At 39.1% G+C, this 24,453-nt stretch overlaps 2 protein-coding genes across 3 annotated transcripts in view; one reads left to right on the top strand and one right to left on the bottom strand.

Annotated features, from left to right (window-relative positions):
* Nucleotides 1-12,028, top strand: part of CEP95 (centrosomal protein 95) — a 34,282-nt gene extending 22,254 nt beyond the window's left edge. For both annotated transcript variants that reach the window (XM_025436580.3, XM_025436581.3), the window contains 9 exons: nucleotides 4,875-5,014; nucleotides 5,817-5,906; nucleotides 6,715-6,844; nucleotides 7,676-7,845; nucleotides 7,957-8,031; nucleotides 9,076-9,228; nucleotides 10,801-10,947; nucleotides 11,370-11,441; nucleotides 11,692-12,028. In XM_025436580.3, coding sequence (XP_025292365.1) covers nucleotides 4,875-5,014; nucleotides 5,817-5,906; nucleotides 6,715-6,844; nucleotides 7,676-7,845; nucleotides 7,957-8,031; nucleotides 9,076-9,228; nucleotides 10,801-10,947; nucleotides 11,370-11,441; nucleotides 11,692-11,868 — 1,154 coding nt within the window. In that variant the 3' untranslated portion in view covers nucleotides 11,869-12,028. The remainder of the gene's footprint in view (nucleotides 1-4,874; nucleotides 5,015-5,816; nucleotides 5,907-6,714; nucleotides 6,845-7,675; nucleotides 7,846-7,956; nucleotides 8,032-9,075; nucleotides 9,229-10,800; nucleotides 10,948-11,369; nucleotides 11,442-11,691) is intronic.
* A 6,194-nt stretch (nucleotides 12,029-18,222) lies between these two features.
* Nucleotides 18,223-24,453, bottom strand: part of SMURF2 (SMAD specific E3 ubiquitin protein ligase 2) — a 122,790-nt gene continuing 116,559 nt past the window's right edge. Inside the window, exons 17-19 of the mRNA XM_025436555.3 lie at nucleotides 23,144-23,345; nucleotides 21,832-21,907; nucleotides 18,223-21,579 (exon numbers count right to left, since the gene is read on the bottom strand). Coding sequence (XP_025292340.1) covers nucleotides 21,480-21,579; nucleotides 21,832-21,907; nucleotides 23,144-23,345 — 378 coding nt within the window. The 3' untranslated portion in view covers nucleotides 18,223-21,479. The remainder of the gene's footprint in view (nucleotides 21,580-21,831; nucleotides 21,908-23,143; nucleotides 23,346-24,453) is intronic.

Here is a 24,453-nt window from a genome sequence, read left to right as displayed (position 1 = left end):
CTTCTTTGGGAAAATGTCTGTTCAGTTTCCATGCCCATTTTTTTTTAAATTTTATTTATTTATGATAGTCATCACACAGAGAGAGAGAGAGAGAGAGGCAGAGACACAGGCAGAGGGAGAAGCAGGCTCCATGCACCGGGAGACCGATGTGGGATTCGATCCCGAGTCTCCAGGATCGCGCCCTGGGCCAAAGGCAGGCGCCAAACCGCTGCGCCACCCAGGGATCCCATCCATGCCCATTTTTAAATTTGTTTGTTTCTTTGCTATCAAGTTGCAGTTCTTTATATAGTTTGGATATTAACCCTTTGTCCGATCTCTAATTTGCAAATATTTTTTTCTCATTCCAGAAGCTTTTCATTTTGATATAATCCCACTTAACTGTTCTTTATTTAGGTGTCATGTATCTTTTTTGTTTTCTCATGTATTCATTTATCACTTTGAGCTTCCATCTTAGAACTGCTCTTGCTATATCCCATAGGTAGTTTTGTTTGTTTTAAACGGGTTTTGTTTTGTTTATTTTAGAGAGCAAGCTTGTGCAGTGGGGGGGGGTGGGGGCAGGGGCAGTGGGAGAGGGAGAATCCCATGCATGCTCCACAGCCAGCACAGAGCCCTATGCAGGGCTTGATCCTGAGATCCTGAGATCATGACCTGAGCTGAAATCAAGAGTTGGATGCTTAACTAAGACATCACATAGTTTTGATATATTTCCTTTTCCATCTGAAGATTTTTTAAATTTCTCATTTGATTTCTTCTTTGACCTGCTAGTTGTTCCATAGCATATTGTTTAATCTCCATATATTTGTGAATTTTCCAGTTTTCTTGTAATTGCTTTCTAGTTTCATAACATACCAAGTGTCAGAAAAGATGCTTTATATGATTTCAATCTTAACTTTATTATGACTTATTTGGTGTCCTAGCATATGCTTGGTCCTGTAGAACGTTCCTATATGCTTGAGAAGAATGTATATTCTGGTACTTTGGGATGGAGTGTTCTGTAAATGTCTATAAACGTCTGTTAAATGTTGTATTGCTATTTGTCCTTTGTATTTTAGGTTTGTTAATATTCACTTTACATATTTACATGCTCCTGTGTTTGGTGCATAAATACTTAGAAATGTTTATACTCTCTATGAATTCATCCCCTTATTGTTATATAATGATTTTGTCTCTTGTTACAGTCTGTCTTGAAGTCTGTTTTATCTGATAGAAGCATAGCTACTACAGCTTTCTTTTGGTTTCCATTTGTGTGAAATATCTTCTTTCACTTTGTGTGTGTCCTTAAGGCTTAAGTGAGTCCTGTATAGTCAGCATGTAGCTGTGTCTGTTTTGCTTTGTTATCCATTCAGCCACGCTCTGTCTTTTGATTGGAAAATTCAGTCCATTTACATTAGAAGTAATTATTGCTAGGTGTCGACTTAGTGTTGCCATTTTGTTCTGTGGCTGTTTTCTATTTCTGTTCTTTTGCTCTCTTTGTGATTTGATGATTTTGCTCTAGACTTCTTATCTGTAGTGTATCTATTATAGGTTTTCATATTATGGTTACCTAAAGCCTATATAAGACATCTTGTAGTACTCAATTTTAAGTTGATAACAACTTAAATTAGAACACATACTAAAGTTCTGTGTTTTTACTTTTCCTGCTCCCATACTTTGTTCTTGATGTCGTAATTTACATATTTTTGTGTATTCATTAACAAATTATTGTAGTTATTTTTGCTACTTTTGTCTTTTAACCTTCATGCTAGATTTATATGTGATTTACCCACCACTGTTACAACATTAGACTTTTCTGAATTTATATATTTACCTTTACCAGTGAGATTTATATTTTCATATGCTTTCCTATTACTAAATACCACCCTTTTATTTAAAGGAGCCTCCTTAAAATTTCTTGTAAGGCTGTTCTAGTGTTAATGAACTGCTTCAACTTTTGCTTGTGTGGAAAACTATTTCTCCAGTTCCAAAGGACAATTTTGCTGAGTAAAAGTTTTGGTTGGCAGTTTTTCTCTTTCAGCACTTTAAAAAAAAAAGATTTGTATGTATGTATGTATGAGAGATACAGAGAGAGAGAGAGGGAGGCAGAGACACAGGCAGAGGGAGAAAGAAGCAGGCTCCATTCAGGGAGCCCAACGTGGGACTAGATCCCGGGACTCCAGGATCAGGCCCTGGGCTGAAGGCGGCGCTGAACCGCTGAGCCGCTGAGCCACCAGGGCTGCCCTCTTTCAGCACTTTGAATAGATATTACTCCCTTCAGGCCTGCAAAGCTTCTTCTGGAAAATCTCAGGAGTGGTATGGAGGTTCCCTTGTATATAACAAGTTTTCTCTTATTGCTTTAAAGGTTCTCTCAAATTAAATTTGGTAATTTAGTTATAATGTGTCTTAGTATGAGGTCTTTGGATTTATCTTATTTGAAAGTTTCTGGGCTTCCTGGGTTTGGATGTCTCTTTCCTTTGTCCAGGTTAGGGGAGTTTCCAGCCATTGCTTTGAATTGGCTTTCTCTTTTTCTCTCTCTACTGGGACCCCTATAGTGTGAATATTGGTCTTACTTGATTGTGTCCCACAAATCCCTTGAGCTATCTTCAATCTTTTTTATTCATTTTTCTTTTTGCTCCTCTGTTTGGGTAAGTTCTACTGTCCTGTCGTTAAGTTTGCTAATCCTTTCTTCTGCTTTAGCTAGTTTGCTTTTGAACCCCTGTATTGAATTTTTCAATTTAGTTAGTATGTTTTTAAATTATATAACTTCTGTCTGGTACTTTTGTTTATTTTCTCTTTGTTGAAATTCTCACTTTGTACACACATTGTTCTCCTGATCTTGGTGAGCATCTTTATGACCACTGTTTTTAAGTCTCCATCAGGTCTAAAGCCCTTTTTTCTGTTTCACTAAGATTTATTTGAGGTTATCTCTCTTTTTTTTTTTTTTTAAGAACATACTCTTCTTTTTTCTTCATTTTCCTGTCTGTGTTGGTCTCTGTGCACCAGGTAAAACAGTCACCTCTCCCAGTCTTGAAGGAGTAGTCTTATGTAGGAGATCAGTCTTAACATTAAAGCATGTTCCTAGCTCTTGGGTGTCTCAAAACTTTGTGATTATCCTAACTACCTTGTTTGTTCTTAATGGCTCCCAGGAGATGAGGGTGTGCCAAGGCCCCTTTCAATGTAGGTTTTTTTCTCATTCACCTGAGGTATAGGAGTCATTCAGCTAGTTTCCAGATTCCCTTCTGAGGGAATTATTCAATATGTAGCTGTAGATTCAGAGCATCTATGGGAGGAGGTACATTCAGGTGCCTTTATATTGCCATGTTAAACTGGAACCTTCTCATTCCTGTTTTTATACTGGTAACAGCTCTTACTTACTGTTATTTTACGACTTTTTTCTGTTAGTATTGTTTTGAAAATCTGAGTTTATGCAATATACTCCATTTGTATAAATGGAATCCATTGCATGGATGGACTATAGATTGCAAAATCGTAGTTATGAAAAGTAGAAACCTGTAACGTGTAAAAATTTCTCTAGAATCTTGGGGCTTAGTTGTAGAGCACAGGACTCTTGATCTTAGCATTGTGAGTTCAAGCCCCATGTAGAGGGTAGCGTTTACTTAAAAAAAAAAAAAAAAAAAAAAAAAGGTTTCCCTAGGATCTATATCTAGTAGAATTACTTTTTACTCCAAAAATACTCTTTTCTCTTGATCATTTCATCTTTCTTCCCTTAAACTTTCCAAGGTAATCTCAAAGTAAGCCTCACCTAGTTACCTACATGTTTCCCTTACTTAAGATACACATACGTACCGTACCCAATTTTGAAAATTCATTTTAAGTTAAAATGTTCTTTTCATTGGCTCTTTGATGAAAAGAGTACATTATGAACATAGTAAGATGTCATAAAAACATCATGTAAATGGTGCAGGTCAGTTTTTCTTAATATCTTTTCTTTTTTTTAAGATTTATTTATTTTAAGAGAGAGTAAGCAAGAGGAGGAAGAGAGACTCTCAAGCAGACTCCTCCCTGTATCAATAGGCCTATCTCACAATCCTGAGATTCTGACTTGAGCCAAAACCAAGAGTCGGATGCCCAGCTGACTAAGCCACCCAGGCACCCCAATATCTTATTTATTTTTTTAATTAAGTAATCTCAGTGCCCAACACACAGCTCAAACATGACCCTGAAATCAGGAGTTGCATGCTCCTCCAACTGAGCCTGTCAGGTACCCCCTTAATATCTTACATTTAAACTGATTTGAAAGATTTGAATTAAAAGAGTGAAAAAAAAAAAAAGCTGAGTGAAATTTGAATTCCCTGGGAAGGTTTATTTATAAACATGTCAAACTAATTTCCTTAACCTTAGACTTTCTCATTTTTCTGAAAAGGCATGGAGTCTACCTCTATACAACTAGCAGATGCCCAAGTAAAACTAAAAACACTGTAACATAAAAACATTTGTGATTTGTTAGATTTCTTAAGTATTGTGGAGTTAGGGCTAACTTAACTACATAAGGAAAAATTGGGACTACTTAGAAAATGATGAAGTACATTAACTTTTTCTTCTAAGCATGCTGCTTTATAAGGGTAAGATGTATATATATATACTTAACATTTTCTTTCTCTACCACCACTTCCTTCCACTTAATTCCACATGTTGCTTTCTTTTCAACCCAAAGTTGAAAATAGAACCTAAGTACTTTTTTGAGACTCTATACATTTGTGTGTATTTGTTTACTTGGTCTCACTAAACATACAAATAAACACAAATTAGTTATAGGAGAGAACATGTTTAGCACATTCACAGTCATTCTTTTTGGATTAGGTAAAAACCATTTGATTTCCAACTTAGTATTTCTGGCTATATAGGAACTAATGGTACATGTTTCTTCTATGTTGTAGGAATTCCCACGCGTAGAACACCACCCTGCAGATCTCATTCACTCTCTCCTTCTCCAGTTAACAAAAACACACAATTCCATATGGAGAAAAAACGGCAGCGAAAGCCAAAAGAAACAGATATCCGCCAATTCCAAGCAAAGGTACATCCCATCTTTGACTACAATTGGGTAGCAGGCAATACAGTTTACCCTCAACCAAATATTATAGTGACTGTGCATTTATGTCATTAAAGCCCTAAAATGCGTTTAATATTCTTGAACTGAGTGGATGATAGGAAATTATGTGACACAGCTTTTATGTGCCTCCCTCTCCTCCACCCCTGCCTTTAGGGAACATGAAACTTGGGATATTCTAAGAAAACTAACCTTGTTAAATATAACCCAGTACTCTAGTGGGTTTAGAAGTAGATCCATATGGGTTGATATTTCAGAGAGGATGAGAATTTGAGGTGGATTAAAAGTGATAGGCCAGTTGAGTTATAGATAGGATTAAAGTGCCCAAGACAGAAATGAACAGAGGTGGTTAGGATTCAACATGGAGAATGTATGATTACCAAGAAAGGCTTTCTGCTGTGGAATAGGGATTTTGATACACAGCATAAATTTAGAACACTTAAATTATTTGCTACAGTATAGTTTGTGATAGTGAAAAACTGAAATTCAGATGTTTTATAATAACATGTAACTTCAATTCAGCATGTAACTTTCATTCAAGGGACTGTCAAAATAACAAAACTTGAAAATAAAGAAATGCATTATGTAAAATTTTATGCTCCAATTACATGTCTGTTAAATAATGTATATTTATGATAGTGGGGCCTGAAAGGACCTTAAAAAAAAAATGACTCAAATGGCAGAATTTTAGGTTAATTTTTTTCCCTACATTTTCATTTCGTATATGTTTTTAATAACTATAATGTCATATGGCTTTTTCTGCTTCTAGGCAATAACTGAAGCATTTGAAAGGGAACTAAGAAGAAATAAAGTTCAGGAGAATATTGGATCTCTAGGAATAAATGAGGAGAAGGAAACAGTGGGTAAAAGTCTCTACTGTAATAAATGCAATTTGATCAGATCAGTGGAAAGTACAGAGATGATCTTTTTAAAAGGAAAAAGGAATCAACAGGCCTTAATCATTATCTCCTTAGTATTTCATCTCATGATGCAGGAGTTTCTCTTATTTTATAGAGTAGCCACGTTGCTAAAATGTGGCAAGACATGGTACCAAAGGACACCAGCACTTTTCCTTCTTACCCAAGACTTCATCGGTTTTTAAGGGGTTCTGTTTAGCAGTTGACCAGAGGTTTAAAAGATAGTTGAGGCTGACAGGTTAAAGGGGAATGAGGAGAAATCTCATCTGTTCTGTGCCTGGGTAGAAGCAGCCCAAAGCAGACATGTCTATTGCCTTTTAAAAGGATGGTTACAGAAAGTAAGTGAAAACAGCAAAAATGCTTGTGCTGGAATGTTCATGAACAAAACAGGATATAAAATACAGTATGGTTACAACTAAACATGATTTAAGAATTTTTTTAATCTACATGGAAAAAGTTGTCAAAGAAGCCAGTACATCAAAACATTATTAGTGGTTGTATTGAGGATGTGGGACTATGGTGACTCTGAAACTCAAAAAAGATTCAGTGCTTTTTCAAATTCCAAGGGTTGCCAGAAACCAAAAGATGCTTTTAACTTAGAGTAGATAAACACTAACCAGATTTTAGAAATTTGAAGTAAAGTGTTTGGTTGGGGATTAGTTAGCTATTTTTGTCAATATGTAATATTTAAGATAATATATTAAAGAGTTATTCGATTTCTCTCATTTCTGTTCTTTGTCTGCTTCTAAGGAAAAAATATACAGAGAAGCTGTTCATAAAGGAACTCCAAAACACAGTCAGCCCTGGAAGACTTACTCCAGAAAAACCACAACTCCAAGTCCAAGAGGTGGCTTGCCAAAGCCAAATAAAGCAGTTCCAAGTAAGAACCACAAAATTGTACTTTATGGAAAACTGGCATACTTTGAAAGTGTGTGCTACATTCCAAGGACACAGCACTGAAAACTTAACATCCACCAGTGAGCTGGAGAAAGTTCCCCTTTTATCACTGCCATATGCTAGATTTCTATAAAGAGAGATAAAACTGTTAAGGCATTTATTTAAAACTCTAAATACCTTCAGGAGGCCTGTATATTGGTACCAGAGGCACAATAAGGTACTACCTGCTGCTCCAGCTTTTGCTTCAATCTGCTCACTCACACTAGTTGCCTTTTCTTTGTTTCTGGGAAGTTGGTAGAACCCAAGGGATGCTCCAAAGCAAGCAGATGTCCTGTCCAGCTCTTGTTATGTTGACAGTTGGTGCCAGTGAGTGTTAGAGTCCAGTTACAAGGAAAACGAGATCATGTGAAATGCCAGGGTTCCATTTCAAACACTGCTGGCCTTCTAATTACATCCCATCAGAGAGAGTTTGCCTCCTGGTAGGGCTGAGAAGTGTGTTTGACCACACACACACACACAGCGTCCACCTCAGTCGCTGAGTCAGCTGAGTTGTTAGGATGGACTTCACAAGAACAGCATGTCATCAGTCAGAACTGTTGAGTGTTATTTTCATCCTTACTGGTAGTACTCCGATCAAAGAAGGAGTGCAAAAGTTAATGATGTACTTTTAGATTTATTCTTTTCAGGACCAGAACTGCATCACTTAGATAAGCTTTGCTCTATCAGGAAGATAGAATGAGAGTTCTTATTAAACGCCATCAGAAACTGTCTCAGATTGAGGAGGTTTTTTTGTTTTTTTGTTTTGACCTTACAGTGAAAGTGAATGAACACAGTCTCCTGCCCCTTATGCTGGAGCAGTTTCCATTTCTCTATGTTTCTGGCCAAACACTAAGCAAAATGTGGAAAGAGCAAATTACACAGATTGAACAGCTCAGAAAAGATGCATATAGAGAAAATAGATCAAAGAAGAAACTCCAGGATGAAGTAAGTTAACTGTCAATTACAAGCTTAGGAATATAAATCAGGAGAAGAGCTTATCCTTCAGAATCTGTTGAATAGCATTATTAACGTTCTTCCTTTCTGTCCCTTTTAAAGATAGAAGCAGCCTTAAAAAGGCATGACCTCCTTACTGCACTTGTCAAGAAAGAATATGAACACAACAAGAGATTGGTATGTTAAGAGCAAGTTGTGTTAATAATTTTGAATTTGTAAGTTGTGTTAATGACTTGTATTTATATAGCTGGGTAACAGTCCCAGAGACTTTTGCCTTTAACAGGTGCCTATGGAAGCATCTAGAGCTGTAACCAAAACTGATGAGGGGCAAAGGTGCTTACATATACAGCTTCATTTGGTCGAGTAACATAATGGGAGATGTTTTCTTTGAGATGCTAACTTATGGTTGGTCCCACTGTAATCAGCAAGAGGCAGGGTTGAGATTTTAATTCAGGTCTGTCTCTACTTCCACAGCAACTTCGAGGTACCAAGTGGTTGTAAGCTAATGCTTTTTGTCTGCTCTGATCTTCTTAGATCATAAGTATAGAGCTGAGCTAGTTTATCATCATCCCTTCTAATTTGGATTGAGAATTGTACATAGCACATCTTCTCCTCAGTATAATGAAGAGGACAGAAGTCAAAGACGGTGTTAGAAGAGATTTTAAGACTCTTGGTTGAGATAAGCAGTAAGAACTATATTCCTAAGCAGTTCCAGAGAAAGAGGAGGAAGCCATTTGAAAACTATTAGGGAAAAAAAAAGTATCAGTCTGAACAGCTTGTTGAGGGCTTTATGTACATGACCAGATTTCACTCTCAGTACTTTATAAGATATTGTCTAATTTCCTTCGTTTTGACATAAATACCCTTGGTGGAACTACAGCTTTGCTTGAAAGTCGGAATGCCTTTTTTTCTACTCCTGTTAAGCTGGCATCTGAGTGTGGCTTTGGTGACCCTGTCGGGGACATGTGAAGATGAGATCTTCAAATTCCACCAAGATCACCTGTAGCAGTGGGGGCTTGTTGGGGCAGCCCTTTGGACTGGCGATGAACCTACCAAAGGCTAGAAGGCTTCTGGGAGCCGACAGTTTTATAGAGTCTATGCCCAGGTGATAGGCCACTGGCCCTGCATGCCTGGCTACTCCTTGAAGATCTTGTGACGGTGACTGGCGCAGCTAAGAATGCCAAAATCTGTCTTGTTCTTACCTCTTTTTCCCTTTCCCAGCAAGACTTCAAGGACCGCATTCATAAGCAAAAGCTGACACAGTCAAAGATAAAAGAAAATAGGCAGCAGATTGTCCGTGCCCGGAAATACTACGATGATTACAGAGTTCAGTTGCGTGCAAAAATGATGAGAATGAGGACACGGGAAGAAATGGTAAATACAGCTTTTTATCCAATCCTGTCAGATGGATGAATTCTATCTGTTAGCTTTCAGGACTACTTTGCAATTCCTTCCCAATTTGAATCCAAAATCCAAATGCAAGACCTAAGATGCATCCTATGAGAGTTTTGACTTGTCCGTGCCTCATTTTATTATCTGCATGGTACTCAGTCTACTCTGTCTCCAGTGCTTTCATCTGAATGTGAGGCCTTAGTTCCTCTGACCTCCTGCACTTGTTCCCCAGTACAACTGCTTCAAGGGGTTTGGGAGTTTGTTAGAAGGGACAGGGACTTAAGATGTGACTGGATGACCTGGATTCCACATAAAATTGAGAAAGGAGTGTGGGACAGATGCGCTGTGAAGTATTTCTCCAAGGTATTTGTTGTCTCATCCTAATCAGGCTGAAATGCTTAATCTTTTGGGATTCCAAACTGGCAGTAAATTTCATCTCTAGAATAAAACATTAAGGTAATTAGTTAATTGGGCCACTGCTATCATCCATCCTCATTTCTAGACCATACTACTACTACTGAGGCTTTGTGAGGTGAAGTTACTTGACTAAGGTAATACTGATGAATGCATGGCTCTAAGGAAAACCAGCATATCCAAATCCTTTGAATAATTTGTTTTCCTCTGGCCCAGTTCGATGATAACCACCTCACCCTTAGTTGTGCACGTGTATAAATGCACCATTTGTTTCTTCTCTGGCCGCGGTTCTTCCTCTGTATACGTGGCTCCTTGAGAACTGTTTTCTGAAAGCATTAGAGAATTTGAGGATACAGGAAAGGATGCTGAATGCCACTGGTCATTAAGGAAGTACAAAATCAAAACCACAGTGGGAAACCACTCACTAAAATTGCTGAAATAAAAGACAGGTGTTGGCAAAGATAAGGAGAAGTTACAACCCTCATGCAGGGCTCGCAAAATGATGCAACCACTTTAGATCACAGTCTGGCAGTTCGTCAAAAGGTTACCATCGCTACCCTATGATTCCGTAATTTCACTGCTAGGTATATATCCATACAACCTATGTACAATTATCTGTAGCAGCATTATTTATAATACATAAAAAGAGGAAAAAACCCAAAGGCCTGTCAACTGATGAATGGATAAACAAAATGTGATATACCCATACAGTGGAATATTACGTGGCAATAAGAAGGAATGAAGTATTGATACTTGCTACAATATAGATGAAACTTGAAAACATGCTAAGTGAAAGAAACCAAATACAAAAGGCCACATATTTTATGATTACATGAAATATACAGAATAGGCAAATTTACAGACCTAGTATATTAGTGGTTGCAGTAGGTGGGATGAGGTAGATGGGAGAGTGGCTGCTAATGAGTATAGGGGCTTCTTTCTGAAATGATGATGGTTGCACAACTTTGAATATACAAAAATCTATTGAATTATACCTCTTAAAAGGGTGAATTTTATGGTATGTGGATTATATCTCAGGCTGATACTGAAGACTTTGTGAAATAGAATCAGTATAGTTGGACAAAATGTTTATATTCTTCCATGAAAGTTCAGCATAACTTTATTTTTCTAACTAAACAGATATTTAAGAAATTGTTTGAAGAAGGTTTACAGATTCAGAAGCAGAGATTACGAGACTTAAGAAACTATGCCAAAGAAAAGCGAGCTGAACAAAAGAGACAGCACCAGAATGAACTGGACTCAATGGAGAACTACTATAAAGACCAGGTAGGCTCACTGTTGCTGGTTCACATTCTAATGTGCTTAATCCTTACCACCGGCAGCTTAGTCTGTTATTAACTCAGAACCTGTCACTATATAGGTTAGCCTGATGATTCACAGTAAGCTAGCAGCACAGACTCTTTATATTGCCCTATTTCTATTAAAGGTTTTTGGGACGCCTGGGTGGTTCAGCAGTTGAGTGTCTGCCTTTGGCTCAGGGCGTGATCCTGGAGTCCTGGGATTGCATGTCCCACCTCAGGCTTCCTGCATCGAGCCTGCTTTTCCCTCTGTCTCACTCACTCTGTGTCTCTCATGAATAAATAAATAAAATCTTAAAAAAAAAAAAAGATTTTTAAGTCTGTGAACATTATATATAAGAATTACTAAATTTGGGCTACAGATAAACATTTGTTTTCCTCTCTGTACAGTTTTCATTGCTGGCAGAAGCCATATCACAAGAACGCCAGGAACTCAAAGCCAGAGAGAAATCCCAGGCCCAGGTAATAATTAACAGGAGAGAAATAATCAATTTACATATTTAAGAAGTAGAAAACAACTGTACTACAATTCAAAACACTTATCCTATGGTTAACCCTATACACAGGATTTATCCTGTTAATTTTATCTGTTAAGTCTCTGTAAGAGCTCGTAAAATTACAGAAGCTTGAGGAGTTGAAAGAGGGAGGGGGAGCAAAAATAGGCAAGGGCCGGACAAATGTGAATCACAGGATGATGTGAATTCTCTTTTAGACATTGTATAAGGTGAAGAGGGAGCTGAGATTGAAGATGGAGAAGGAAATTCAGCAGCTGCAGCACATGATAACCCAGAATGATGACGATGCTTTCTTCCGGGAATTGGAAGCTGAGCGCTTCAGATCTCGGCTTCATATGGCTTCTTTTCAGTACAGTAAAAATCCTTTCCCATAAGGCCAGATTTTATAAGTGAAGTTTCTGAGAGGACTTTACTAGGCTAGAGCTAGAACTGAGCCAGTAAATAAACCAGGAGACTCCTTTCTAAATGCCTTACTTATATATTAATTCCAATACTTTATGAAATTTTTAAAATAAAAATCATTTTCTTAAAGTATACCATTTTGGATTTATGGCTTAAAAGGGGGACTGAAGGCACACGTTCTTCATTAGTCATAGTTGCACTAAAGTAATTAACAAGCCTATTGCTATAGTTCAGTAAAAACAATAAAAATCTCTAATACGGAAAAGCACTAGGAGTGTGGGCTTGTCAGAGGTGGGGACTGGGGTTAAACCTGTGAGATACTGTGTAGATGTGTGTAGATTTTTCATCTGGTGGCTGGAAGATAAGAATTTGTGTATATGGCTTGTTAGTTGGCAGAGGACAGGCAAAGGGTGGAAGGCCAAAAAGTATGGGCCTCAGGGAGCACTAGTGCTTGCAGGTGGGAAGAGGTACAGTGGACTTTGAACCATGCAAGGTACACCAACCCTATTTTTGGTATGGAGCAATAGGAGAGGGGAAAAAACCCCAAAACCCAGCAGGGTATGGTACCTTCCATGGAGAAGGAGGCTTCAGCTTTAGTGAAGGCCAGGAGCTGGGAGGAGGCTTCAGAGCAGTTGAGGATAATGGAACTTTGTTGATCAAAGGCAGGGAATGGCACAGGGCACCAGGAAAGGACCAAAGGGGAGAAGAGAGGTTCCCATTAGGGCATGTAGAGAGTAGCGTGGTGATGAGCATATGAACAGGTTTCATCTGGCATTTCAAGCCATTCAGACTATATTACCCAGCAGATTTGATTGACACGATCAATTTCTTCTTGTCTTAAACTAAAACGTGCCTTTACCTGAGTGTCTCAGTGGTTGAGCATCTGCCTTTGGCTCATGTGATCCTGGGATTGAGTCCTGCATCGGGCTCCCCACAGGGAGCCTGCTTCTCCCTCTGCCTATGTCTCTGCCTCTCTCTCATATACGAATAAAATCGTTAAAGAAAACAAACAACTTTGTCCTCTGGAGGAGAGCGGGGGAGGCAAACCATAAGAGACTCTTAATGATAGAGAACAAACTGAGGATTGCTAGAGGGGGATGGGCTAAATGGGTGATGGATATTCAGGAGGGCACGTGATTGATATAAGGAGCACTGGGTATTATATGTAAGTGAAGAATCACTGAATTCTACTCCTGAAACCAATATTACACTTATATGTCAACTAACTAGAATATAAATTAAAATATGGAAGAAAAATAAAACTTTGCTGAAGAACAAAGCTGGAAGCATCGTGCTCCCTGATTTCAAACTGTATGACAAAGCTATAATAATCAAAACAGTAGGGTATTGGCATAGAAATACACAGATCAGTGGAATATGATGGAGAGTCCAGAAATAAACCCACAGATATGTGGTCAATTAGTTTATAACAAGTGAGCTAAGAATATACAATAGGGAAAGGACAGTCTCTTCAATGGTATCAGGAAAGCAAGACAGTCACATGCAAAAGATGACACCGAACCATTGTCCTATACACAAAAATTAACTCCAAATGGATTAAAGATAAAGAGTTGAATGTAAGGTCCGGGACCATAAAGCTCCTAGAAGAAAACATGAGAGGTAAGCCTCTTGACATTGGTCTTGGTGATGATGTTTTTGCATTTCACATCAAAAGCAAAAATCAAGTGGGACTACATCACACTAAAACACTTCTGCCTAACAAAGGAAACCAACAAAATGAAAGGCAACCTATTGAATGGGGATAAAAGATTAGCAAATGAGATACTAACAAGGGATTAATATCCAAAATATATTAAGAATTCATACAATTCATACGCCTACGTGACTCAGTTGGTTAAGCATCCAACTTTATTTTGGCACAGGCCATAATCTCAAGGTCAGGAGATTGAGCCCCGCATCAGGCTCTATGCTGGGTGTGGAGCCTAAGATCCTCTCTCCCTCAAAAAACAGAACTCAGCTAAAAAAACAAAAAACAAAACAAAAAAAACCCTATCTAATTAAAAAATAGGCATAGAAGACACATCTATAAAGGCAAGGGAGGGGCGCCTGGGTGCCTCCATTGGTTAAGCATCTGCCTTCAGCTCCAGTCAGGATCCCGAGTCCTGGGATCAAACCCCACCCACATCAGGCTCCTTGATCAGCAGGGAGCCTGCTTCTCCCTCTCCCCTCTGCCTGCTGCTTCCCCTGCTTGTGCTCCTTCTGTGTCATATAAAGTCTTTTAAAGAAAAAATAAAGGCAAGGGAAATAAAAGTAATAATGAACTATTGGGACTTCATCAGGATAAAAGGCTGCACAGCAAAGGAAACCAAATGGGAGACAGTAATTGCAAATGATATATCAGATAAAGGGCTAGTATCCAAGATCCATAAAGAACTTAAAAACACCCAAAAGACAGTCAAGAAACGGGCAGAAAACATGAATGGACATTTCTCCAAAGGTGACATACACATGGCCAACAAGCACATGAGAAAGTGCTCCACATCACGTGTCATTAGGGAAATACAAATCAAAAGCACAATGAGATACCACCTCACACCCGTGAGAATGGATAAAATTAAGACAGGAAAGAACAAATGGTGAGGATGTGGAGAAAGGGGAACCCTCTTGCACTGTTGGTGGGAATGCAGGCTGGTGCAGCCACTCTGGAAAACTGTGGAGGTTCCTCAAGAAGTTAAAAATAGAGCTACTGTACAACTCGGCAATTGCACTACTGGGTATTTACCCCAAGGATACAGAGGTAGTGAAACAACAGGACACCTGCACCCCAGTGTTCATAGCAACAATGTCCACAATAGCCAACCTGTGGAAGGAGCCACAATGTCCTTTGACAGATAAAGATGTGACACACACACACACACACACACACACACACACACAATGGACTATTACTCAGCCATCAGAAAGGATGGGGATGGAACTGGAGGGTATTATGCTGAGTGAAATAAGCCAATCGGAGAAAGGCAGTTATCATTTGGTCTCACTCATGTGGGAATATAAGAAATTCACTATTTTGAAAGCAATAAAGGAAGGGGGGAAACTGAGTGGTGAAAAATTACAGAGGAAGACAAACCATGAGAGACTCCTGATTCTGGGAAACAGCTGCAGAAGGGGAGGTGGGTGGAGGGATGGGGTATGTGGGTGGTGAGGATAAAGGAAGGCACACAATGAGATGAGCTCTGGGTGTAAATGTTGGCAAACTGAATTTAAAAAAGAAAAAGGAAATAACAGAACTGAACAGACGTTTTTACAAAGATGACACACAACCAACAGGTCCATGAAAAGGTGCTCAACATCACTAATCAGGGAACTGTGAATCAAAACCACCTCATGCCTGTTAGAATGGCTATTACCAAAAAGAAATGTTGTGGATAAAAGGGAACCCTTGTCCACTGTTTGTGGAAATGTAAAACAGGCTATTCACAAAGGAAAACAATATGGAGGTTCCTCAAAAAATTCAAAATAGACGGGGCACCTGCTGGGTGGCTCAATTAAGTGTCTAACTTGGTTTTGGCTCAGGTCATGATCTCAGAGTCCTGGGATCAAGCCCCACATGGGACTCCATGTTCAGTGGGGAGTCTGCTTGAGGATTCTCTCTCCCTCTGCCCCTCCTTGCCTGCACTCTCTAAAATATAAATCTTTTAAAAAAAATTTTTTTTAGATAGTTAACTGTCTCAGCAATTCCACTTCTGGGTATTTATCGGAAGAAAATGAAAACACTAACTGGAAAAGATATATGCACCCCCATGTTCACTGCAGCATTATTTACAATAGCCAAATATGGAAAACAATGGTGTTTATATACAATGCAGCATAATTCAGCCATAAAGAAAAAAAAGAACTATAAAGGTGTTACACTAAGTGAAGTATGTCCAAGAAAGACAAATACTATTATCTCATATGTGGAATGAGAAACAAAATGGATAGAGAAAAGATTGGTGGTTGCCAGAAAGGGGTGGGGGGAGCTGACAGCAAAATGAGTGAAAGGGGCCAAAAGGTACAACTTTCAATTATAAATTAAAGAAGTCACAGGGATATAATGTACAGCACGGTGACTCTAGTTCATACTATATTGCATATTGAAAAATGCTAACAGAGTAGATCTTAAAAGTTCTCATCACAAGAAAAAAAATTGTAACTATATATGGTGATTGATGTTACACTAAACCTTATGTGGTAATCAATCTGCAACATACACGAATACCAAATCATTAAGTTGTACAACTGAGACTAATCTTGTTATACCTCAATTTTTAAAAAGAACTTGGCCCTTCTGGTCTCGATGGTTCTCCCCTTCTTGCCATGCCAGCATCATCTCTGGGAGAAGTGAGTGGTCTGAAAGGTTGAGTCTGATGTGCATCTCCATCCTCAAGCCCAGTTCCTGGGCTAAAAGTCAGAACACTTCATGAACATTCAGGTGGGCAGGAGAAATATCTTAGAAGGGTCCCTCACCCACCCCAAGGACTGCTACAGTTGCCTCCCCACTTCCTTCACTTACAAAACCCTAGAAGGGAGACAGAAGTGGGATTGACAGCTCATATTAAAGACATTGTTAACCTAGATAGATCATAGCCCAAATAGCCACAGAAGTATGCTAACCAGCAACAGTTGAGCAGATCACCGTGGAATTGTAGCCAACTGTACAACAAACACAAACACAAGAGAGAAGCTGTATCTCTAGCAATAAGTACAGAGCCTGACACACAGGAATACAGTTGCTATTTGTTGAATGAACAACAACCAAAAAAAGTCATAGGGAAAAGACCTAATAAAATGTAACTTCAAAATCTGGCTTGTCAGGATACCTGGCTGGCTCCATCAGTGGAGTATGTGACCCTTGATTTTGGGGTTTTGAGTTCAAGCCCCACACTGGGTATAGAAACTACTTAAAATACGTTGGGGTGCCTGGGTGGTACAGTCAGTTAAGTGTCCAACTCTTGGTTTCGGCTCAGGTCATGATCGCAGCATCATGAGATCGAGCCCTGCACTGGGCTCCACACACAGGATGGTGTCTGCTTGGGATTTTTTATACATCTCTGTCTGCCCCTCCCCCTCCACTCTTGCTTGTTCTCAAATCAATCTTTAAAACAAATTTTAAAATCTTTAATAAATTAAAATCGGGCTTGTCTAGTTTGCTAAGAGTGTAAATGTAGGAATACAACCCTTTTTTCTGTATAATTACCTTTATCCTGTTACAAAGCTCTCGTTCGTGGTATATATCCTAACTATAAGCTTCTCGGGTTGACAATACAAATAAAGGGACGCCCGGGGGGCTCAGCGGTTGAGCGTCTACCTTCAGCGCAGGGTGTGATCCCGGAGTCCCAGGATTGAGTCCCGCGTTGGGCTCCCTGCATGGAGCCCGCTTTTCCCTCTGCCTGTGTGTCTCGGCCTCTTTCTCTGTGTCTCTCATGAATAAATAAATAATCTTAAAAAAAAAAAAAGACAATACAAATGAGTGCAATGGATACCCAAGGTTAACCTTCATCACGATGAAGAGACATACCTTTTCGGTTGTCACAGAATAAAAAGAAAAACATAACACACGTCAAATCAAACTTTTGCATAGCTCATAGATTATAAAAATACTAAAATCCTTAATATACTAGCGCTACGACTTTTATATAATAACCAGTAAAAATGGCAAGGTAAGACAAAGCAAAAAAATTTTCAAAAGGATATAAAAAAAACGGACACCATGCCCAGTCTTTGAACTTTACCACTACTACTTGCGCTGCATTTCCCCAACATTCCTTCCTGTGTGGCCTATGCTACAGGGAGCCTCACACAGGCTGTGCCGTGGATGAGAAAACACCGTAGCCATTCCTTTTTTCCACCCATATATTTAGCTGGACTTTGATCCACTATCATTTACAGAGTTGTAAATCACGGCCCTTAAAGTCGGTTTCTCGGAAAAATGTAATTGGTTTCTCCTTTTGAGGATTTTACTGCTTTAACACCAAGGTAGCAAAAAAGGCCCCTACCACAGCTCTGCCCCCCAGAGCCCTGACAGACACGGTTCTGGGACTGGAACACTTCCCCAGGGAGCCCAGGGCGGCCTCGGCAATCCATCCCACACAGCCCCCAGCAGCCACTGCCAGCCCACCTGCCCAGCAAGCACCCTCCTTCCCGCTCTGCCTGCGGACAGGAAGGGGGGTCTGAGCTCTCTGGAGCCCTGCAGTGTGACAAAGACAACAACCAAGGAAGGCACGCGAATCTTCTTAAACTTCTCTCGTGATGGTTCCTAAGCTGTCACTCTTTATCAAGCCAATCGTGAAGGTTTTTCAAAACAATTCATTGTAAACTCAGTATTCTTTAAAAACTTTGATGCTGTGACAGTGCAAACAGCATTCATTTTATTGCTCAACTTCGGCATGGGCACATACATAGTTAATTTTTAAAAACCATTTATACAGATGTTATTGATAAAGCTCATGTAACAACCGAGTGAAAATACAAAGAATATCAAAGCTAAAACACTCTGTAATAAATACAAATACAATGAAAATGATAAAACTTTGTTTTTAAAGTCAGTTTGAGAGAAAGAAGAATATTACATGAAGTGAACTAATTACATCTAGAAACAAAACAACTCAGCATTTGGTACAATCATCACCCTAACTTAACGTTAGGTGCCACGTGTGGCACCCACCGGCTGCGTGCTACCGCTTAAAAACAGAAGCAGGAGGAGCTGCTCTATCAAACTGTACAGATGACTGAAATAATCTCTAATCCCCAACAATGCAACCAGTTCAACACACTGGAAGTTCAAAGCAGACTTAGTGTTGTAAAATAAAGCGAATTACATTGTATTTAAAAGAAAGGAGTTTTGTGCTCTGAACGTAAATGCTACCAAAAAAAGAAGAAGAAGGAGACTCGGTAAAAATAAAACCCATTCAGGGCAACAAACTATGTGCAAAACAGAATGTACACTATACACAGCACTATTTAAAAATTCTTTACATCAAGAAATTAGACCCTCTAAAACAAAACTCACCTCTGTACTGCATATGAGCTCTACAAAGTAATCACTGTTCATAATTAAGCACTCATGATGGAGAGGCACTGTATGGAAACGTGACATCACATATCTGGAATAACACAACTAGGGGCAGGGAGCAGAAAAACCCAGCTAAGAGGGATGTGTGGAAATAAATATTCACATTACACATGAGGGGCGAGTCTCAGATTTAATGACACAGTGGGGGTTTAGTTTGCTTAGCACCTGTTTGGAAGTAATCAGGTAACGTAATTTTGAAAAATGAAATCTAAATCATGTCTTTATAAATCATGTTGGTGATACCATAGACTGCTAGGGTAGATTTCTTTTAAAGCTCTATTAAGTCATCATTATAAAGTTAAAAAGGCACTCAAAAGCGATGGTACTAGCCTGCTTTACTGTACGTTATGATAGTAGCATTTACTCCTGCATCCATTGGTTAGGACTTCTCTAATGTGTTCAGCATGGACTTCGTTTTTGGAAGATTGTAACAGTAGGCACAATCACACTGCACTAGTGCTTTAATATAACATACAAGAGATGAGTCTGCAGCCGATAAGGTACTACCGTGAAAGCTGACAACTGATGGAGTTTAGAAACCTTTTCTGTACATTTCAAGATGTTCTCGAGTGCTACTAAGACACAAGGTGTCTGGGAAGGAAAAGGTCAGTGGAAGCACGTTACCACCGCACAGGACTACGACTAGCTTGCATGTAGCGGTCCAATTTGGCTGAATGAAATAAATTCAAATGCTTCGAAACTACACAAGCAGTTCTCAACTCTTTTTTTCTAAACAGCAAAATTTCTGCTTCTTTTATCCCCGCCCGCCTCCACCTCCCACCTCTGGGAAAACTTACTTGGAATTCCAATACATAAAAGAGAGGACTTGGGAACTGCTCCTGTACAAGGGGTTGAGAGTGGGGAGTTAGAGGCTCCAACTCAAATACCAACCAGGCCCCTCCTCTCCCTCCATCCCCTTCTCTCTTAAACCACTACTTCTGAGGCACCTCAGAGGAACCCCTTGGTTCGTGAACACAGACTGAAAACCAATCCATCAGATGAAAGAACACAAAGGGCCTATTCACTTGATAATTAAGCTGCAACATTTCCAAGGAGCTATCTCATCAAAATTTGCCCTTCTTGATTCACATCTGTGTAAGAAAAAATATATATAGTGCAGATTTCTGATAGTTGGATTTTAAAAGCCACCCATGACTTCAGATTTTTTCAATCCTTTACTCCAGAATTTTGGTTACCTTCTGGATCATGCAACATGCCACACACCTTGAAAGCTCAATCTGGGTATTTCAAAATCAGACACTGATCAACACCCAGGGAACTGGGATTCCCTTACCTCCAAAACAGAATTCTTCCGTTCTAAAGTAATTTATACCATAGATTCAGAATCACTATTTCTCCAGTAATCCTACCCCCTCCTCACCCCTACCTTCATTTTGTTAGGTAAAAACAGGGGTTTTCTAAGCTGGCTGAATAAAATTTTTCCTTTGTCATAATTTTAGCTGATTAAAATATTGAGCAGCTAAACAAAGATTGTGGATGGTTTACTTGATAGAAAGCTAGACCATAATTAAAATATAAATTAGGTGCACTTGTCATAGGAGACTTTGGTTTACAGAAATAGTATATATATTAAAGATACGCTGACCCAGCAAAAGAATGAAAATCCCATCCCATCCAACAATCTGAGGACCTATAAAAATGCAGTATTTCCATTTAAGATGAAGTAAATCCCAAATACCTGATCATACTGATTCAAGATTAAAAAATTAGGATTTTTTTAAAAGTCTCTTAAAAAAAGGAGCCCCTGAATGCATCTTACTGTATCAAATAAGCTAAGTTTAGACTAAATGGTTGCATTAGGAATCTGACAACCAAAATTATGTGGCTGTATTCCAGGAAGTTCGTGCTTGAAAAATATACAAAAGACTTACTTAGGCTAGTTTGAAACATATAATGCTTTTAAAATATAATGCTTTGCTATAGAAAAATGTAATTAAACATGTAAATGGCTTAATTGTTTTTTAAAGATAATGATTCCTTTAGCCAATTGTTTACAAAGGTAGAATAATTCAAAATAATTTTATTTATTTTTCTTTTACAAAGAGCAAGTACAGGAGCTGTTCAAAATCATGTATTCAATCAAAATGAAATGTGACGTGTACCGACTGCTGAAGTTGTCTTGATGTTTGAGAGACTTGAAATCTGTGGAGCAATTTGAATAGATTACCTTTTATAAAAATAGTAGTAGTCTTTAAGTGTAGAATACTGCCTAACTCTGGAAATGTAGGAAAAGTCAGCATTCTTTAGGTTCAAGATATTAATTTTAAATAGCAGCTGAGTGTGGCCTCATGGCAAAGCATAAAGACCTCTTTTTTTTCCTTGAAAAGGAATTTCAAAATTGTCCTTTCCCCTCACAGTGTCCTAAAAATCTTTTGAGGGGGGGGGGGGGGAGGCATTTTCCTGTATTTCAGCATTCCGCGAAACTTTGCTGAAAGGAGGCTGTCGGTCGGGGTATAAATAGAGTCCTGGGTAAATCCTTGAAGTCCGTCATTCCACAGCAAACCCACATGTTTCTTCAATGGCTGTTAGCAGCTTTTCATATAACTTTTCATAGCTTTCATAGGGCGGAATGTCTATTCGATTGAAGCTGTAAATGAGCAAATCAGATTGACACAGTTCATTCAGAATAAGCAAACTGGTCTAGCAAGTGTATACTAATACAGTCACATCACATTTCATGACACACAGAAAATTAAAAGAAAAAGTTGTACTCCTCTAAAGTAGAGACTGCCACTTTCAGGCTTTCCTACCAATTTCTGCATAATCTCAAATTCAAATCGGTTTAAACCTAACACCTACGTACATGGAATGCAGGGGAAAAGCTTCAAAAACAACTTACCAAGTGTGGGCTTTCGGCAGGTTGTTAGTGCAAGCATCAATCTGGTGTATGGTGAAGAGTCGTGGGCCTGCAGCGCCTGCAAAAGAAGTCAATGTGGGTCACGTCACTGTAGGTGTGTGTGTGAGTCTCCAAAATCTCAGAATAAAACTGATACGTAAACCACAAGGCCTAAGATGGAACCACTGGTGACTCCACATAAGCTGCCAAGGGCAGGAGAAAAAGAATCTGGGTCTTGAAAAATGAAATTGACCTTGGATAACACTGGATTCCTTAATATGCTAGCATATCAATTTGAGAAAAGGCCCAGGATTGGAATCCTTTGCCAACTTCTTCTATTAAAAAATCAATGTGCCAAATGTATGAGAAGAAAAGTAAATGGATAAATTCAAGATCAAATATATATATACACACATTCAAAAAGATGACAACCTAAATGCAAATTTAGATTTCATGCCTCAAACCTGGCCGAGAGCAAAAGATTAGCAGTCCATGGAATAAATTCCAGTTAACATAAGACACCCCATAAAAGTGTATGTAGAAATATAGCTTCACTTTACGCTTCTGGGTAGTCTGCTAACAAGTTCTCCAAGTAAGGAATTAAGCACAACTCCAAGGATGCCTTCCCTGTCCGTGGACTTCCAACACGTGTGCTGCGGGCAACGCTGTCCTGTCTGGCTGTGTAGGTCTTCAGATGTGACTGGTGGCAGCAGCCTTGCAAATGAAGAGCTTCAGAGGGAAAGGAAGCAAGTGCCACCCAGCGAAGCGCCACAATCCTTAGAGATATTGCCAACTCGCCCCCAAATTAAATAGCTATGCCGCAGAAAATAAGTCTTAAAAATGGAGTATGTTTGGAAATAAATGGTCTGACACTGTGCAATAATGACCAAACAAATGGCTTCCACAATGCAGGCTGCCTCCAAGAAAAGAATACAAAAGTAGAGGGAAGAGGCGTCCCAAGTGGGTTTTGGCTCTGCCAGGTTGAGGTGTGGAAGTGGAAGCAGACAGGCTTTCCCTACTGGAATGCGCCACACAAGTTAAAAGCCAGGTGACCAGAAAAGAAAAGGCAGAGACCACTGCCTACGGTCTCTAACGTACAGCACTCACTACAGGCACAGAGGCCCCAGGGAAAAGGTTCTTGGGAGGGGAACAAAGGAGAGGAAGGAGAAGAAGGTATCAAGATAAGGAGAGTCAGATATGGAAGAGAATGAAGAGAATCTGCTTAGAAGCCTGTGGTTTGTAAACTATATAAACCAAACATTGACGCCCTCCACCAGTGCTCTGATGCCATGTCGCGTTCCTCTGGCTTTTCTACCTTGTAAAGCTTTGAAGCCCTGCAGAGGCACTCTAGATGATCCTGTCACAAACTGAAGTAACCGTGCTCTTCGCTCTTCATCAAAAAACTCCACAGCCTTCCAGAACCACTTGACGACATTGCTGTCTGGTGTGCAGTGTTTTAATCGGGTGTTTACCTTCCAGTCGTTAACATCTATCTTTCCAAGTCCACAAATAATGAGCTGTTAAAATATTGCACAAATAATGAGCCAATGGAAATCCAAAGTTAAGCCCCAAATCCCTCAAACAGAACTTTAGATTTGTAGTGGTGGCTCTCATATGATGGTTCTTAATCAAAGATACAAATCAGAATCATCTAGAAAGCTTTTCAAAACATACACACCATCAGGTCCTATGTTCAGACTTCTGATTCTGTGGGTCTGGGGTGATATTAGGGATCTGTATTTAAAAGGATCCATGGGTGGTATCTACTTCCTGCAGGTTCCCTATCCAGAGTCTGAGAACCACCAGTGTGGAGAACATGACAGGATGAAAGTCTCGTATTTTCATAGAATTCTAAATTATGTTTAATGGACAGAAAATAGACTCAGAGTAAATACAGTGCCTTCCTTAATACCTGTATCATACTGGTATATCTGGTATATCATATCATGTATATACTGGTATATCATACTGGGTTTCAACACTTACGAGCTTTAGGATTTGGGCAATTGAGTCCATCCGCCTTGGCCAGCAGTTTCCACTGCTGTAATACTGTGTTAACACCTACTTTACTATATACCCTGTGCAAGAACCATACTGCTCAGGAACTCAAGAAATGGGTGCTGGATAAGCAAGAACAATCCATTTGATAATCTTTAAGTTACAGCAAAATACAAAATACAGAACTGCTCTGAGAGAGAGCTCTGCTGGACATCCTGATGCAAGGTCAGCATAGATGAGCCATATCAAAATCACTTGGATACTATTAATATATGTCTTTAGGGTCCAAGACTAATTCATCTAAGTATTTATAACAGTGAATTATAACAGTGTGTAGTATTAAAGCATAACATAACTGCAAACATAACTGCGAATCCCACATTTTGGAATTAGTTCTATTAATCCCATATAACACTAAAATAAATTATGTATTTTCATAAAAAAATTAATTTCATTACCAATAGAAACTACATAATAAACCCTAATCATATTGCATAAAATCTTCACCAAAGCTTCAATAGAGTTCTGGAAAGATTACTGAATCACAGCTAGGCTCAACAGGGAGGTAGGTATCCAAATAGGATTATGGAAGTATTTATAACACAAAAGATACCTCCTCAGTTCTTT

This window comes from Canis lupus, chromosome 9 (assembly GCF_003254725.2).
Source record: "Canis lupus dingo isolate Sandy chromosome 9, ASM325472v2, whole genome shotgun sequence".
In the NCBI taxonomy this organism is placed as follows: domain Eukaryota; kingdom Metazoa; phylum Chordata; class Mammalia; order Carnivora; family Canidae; genus Canis; species Canis lupus.
This window is presented reverse-complemented; position numbering and strand designations above follow the sequence as displayed.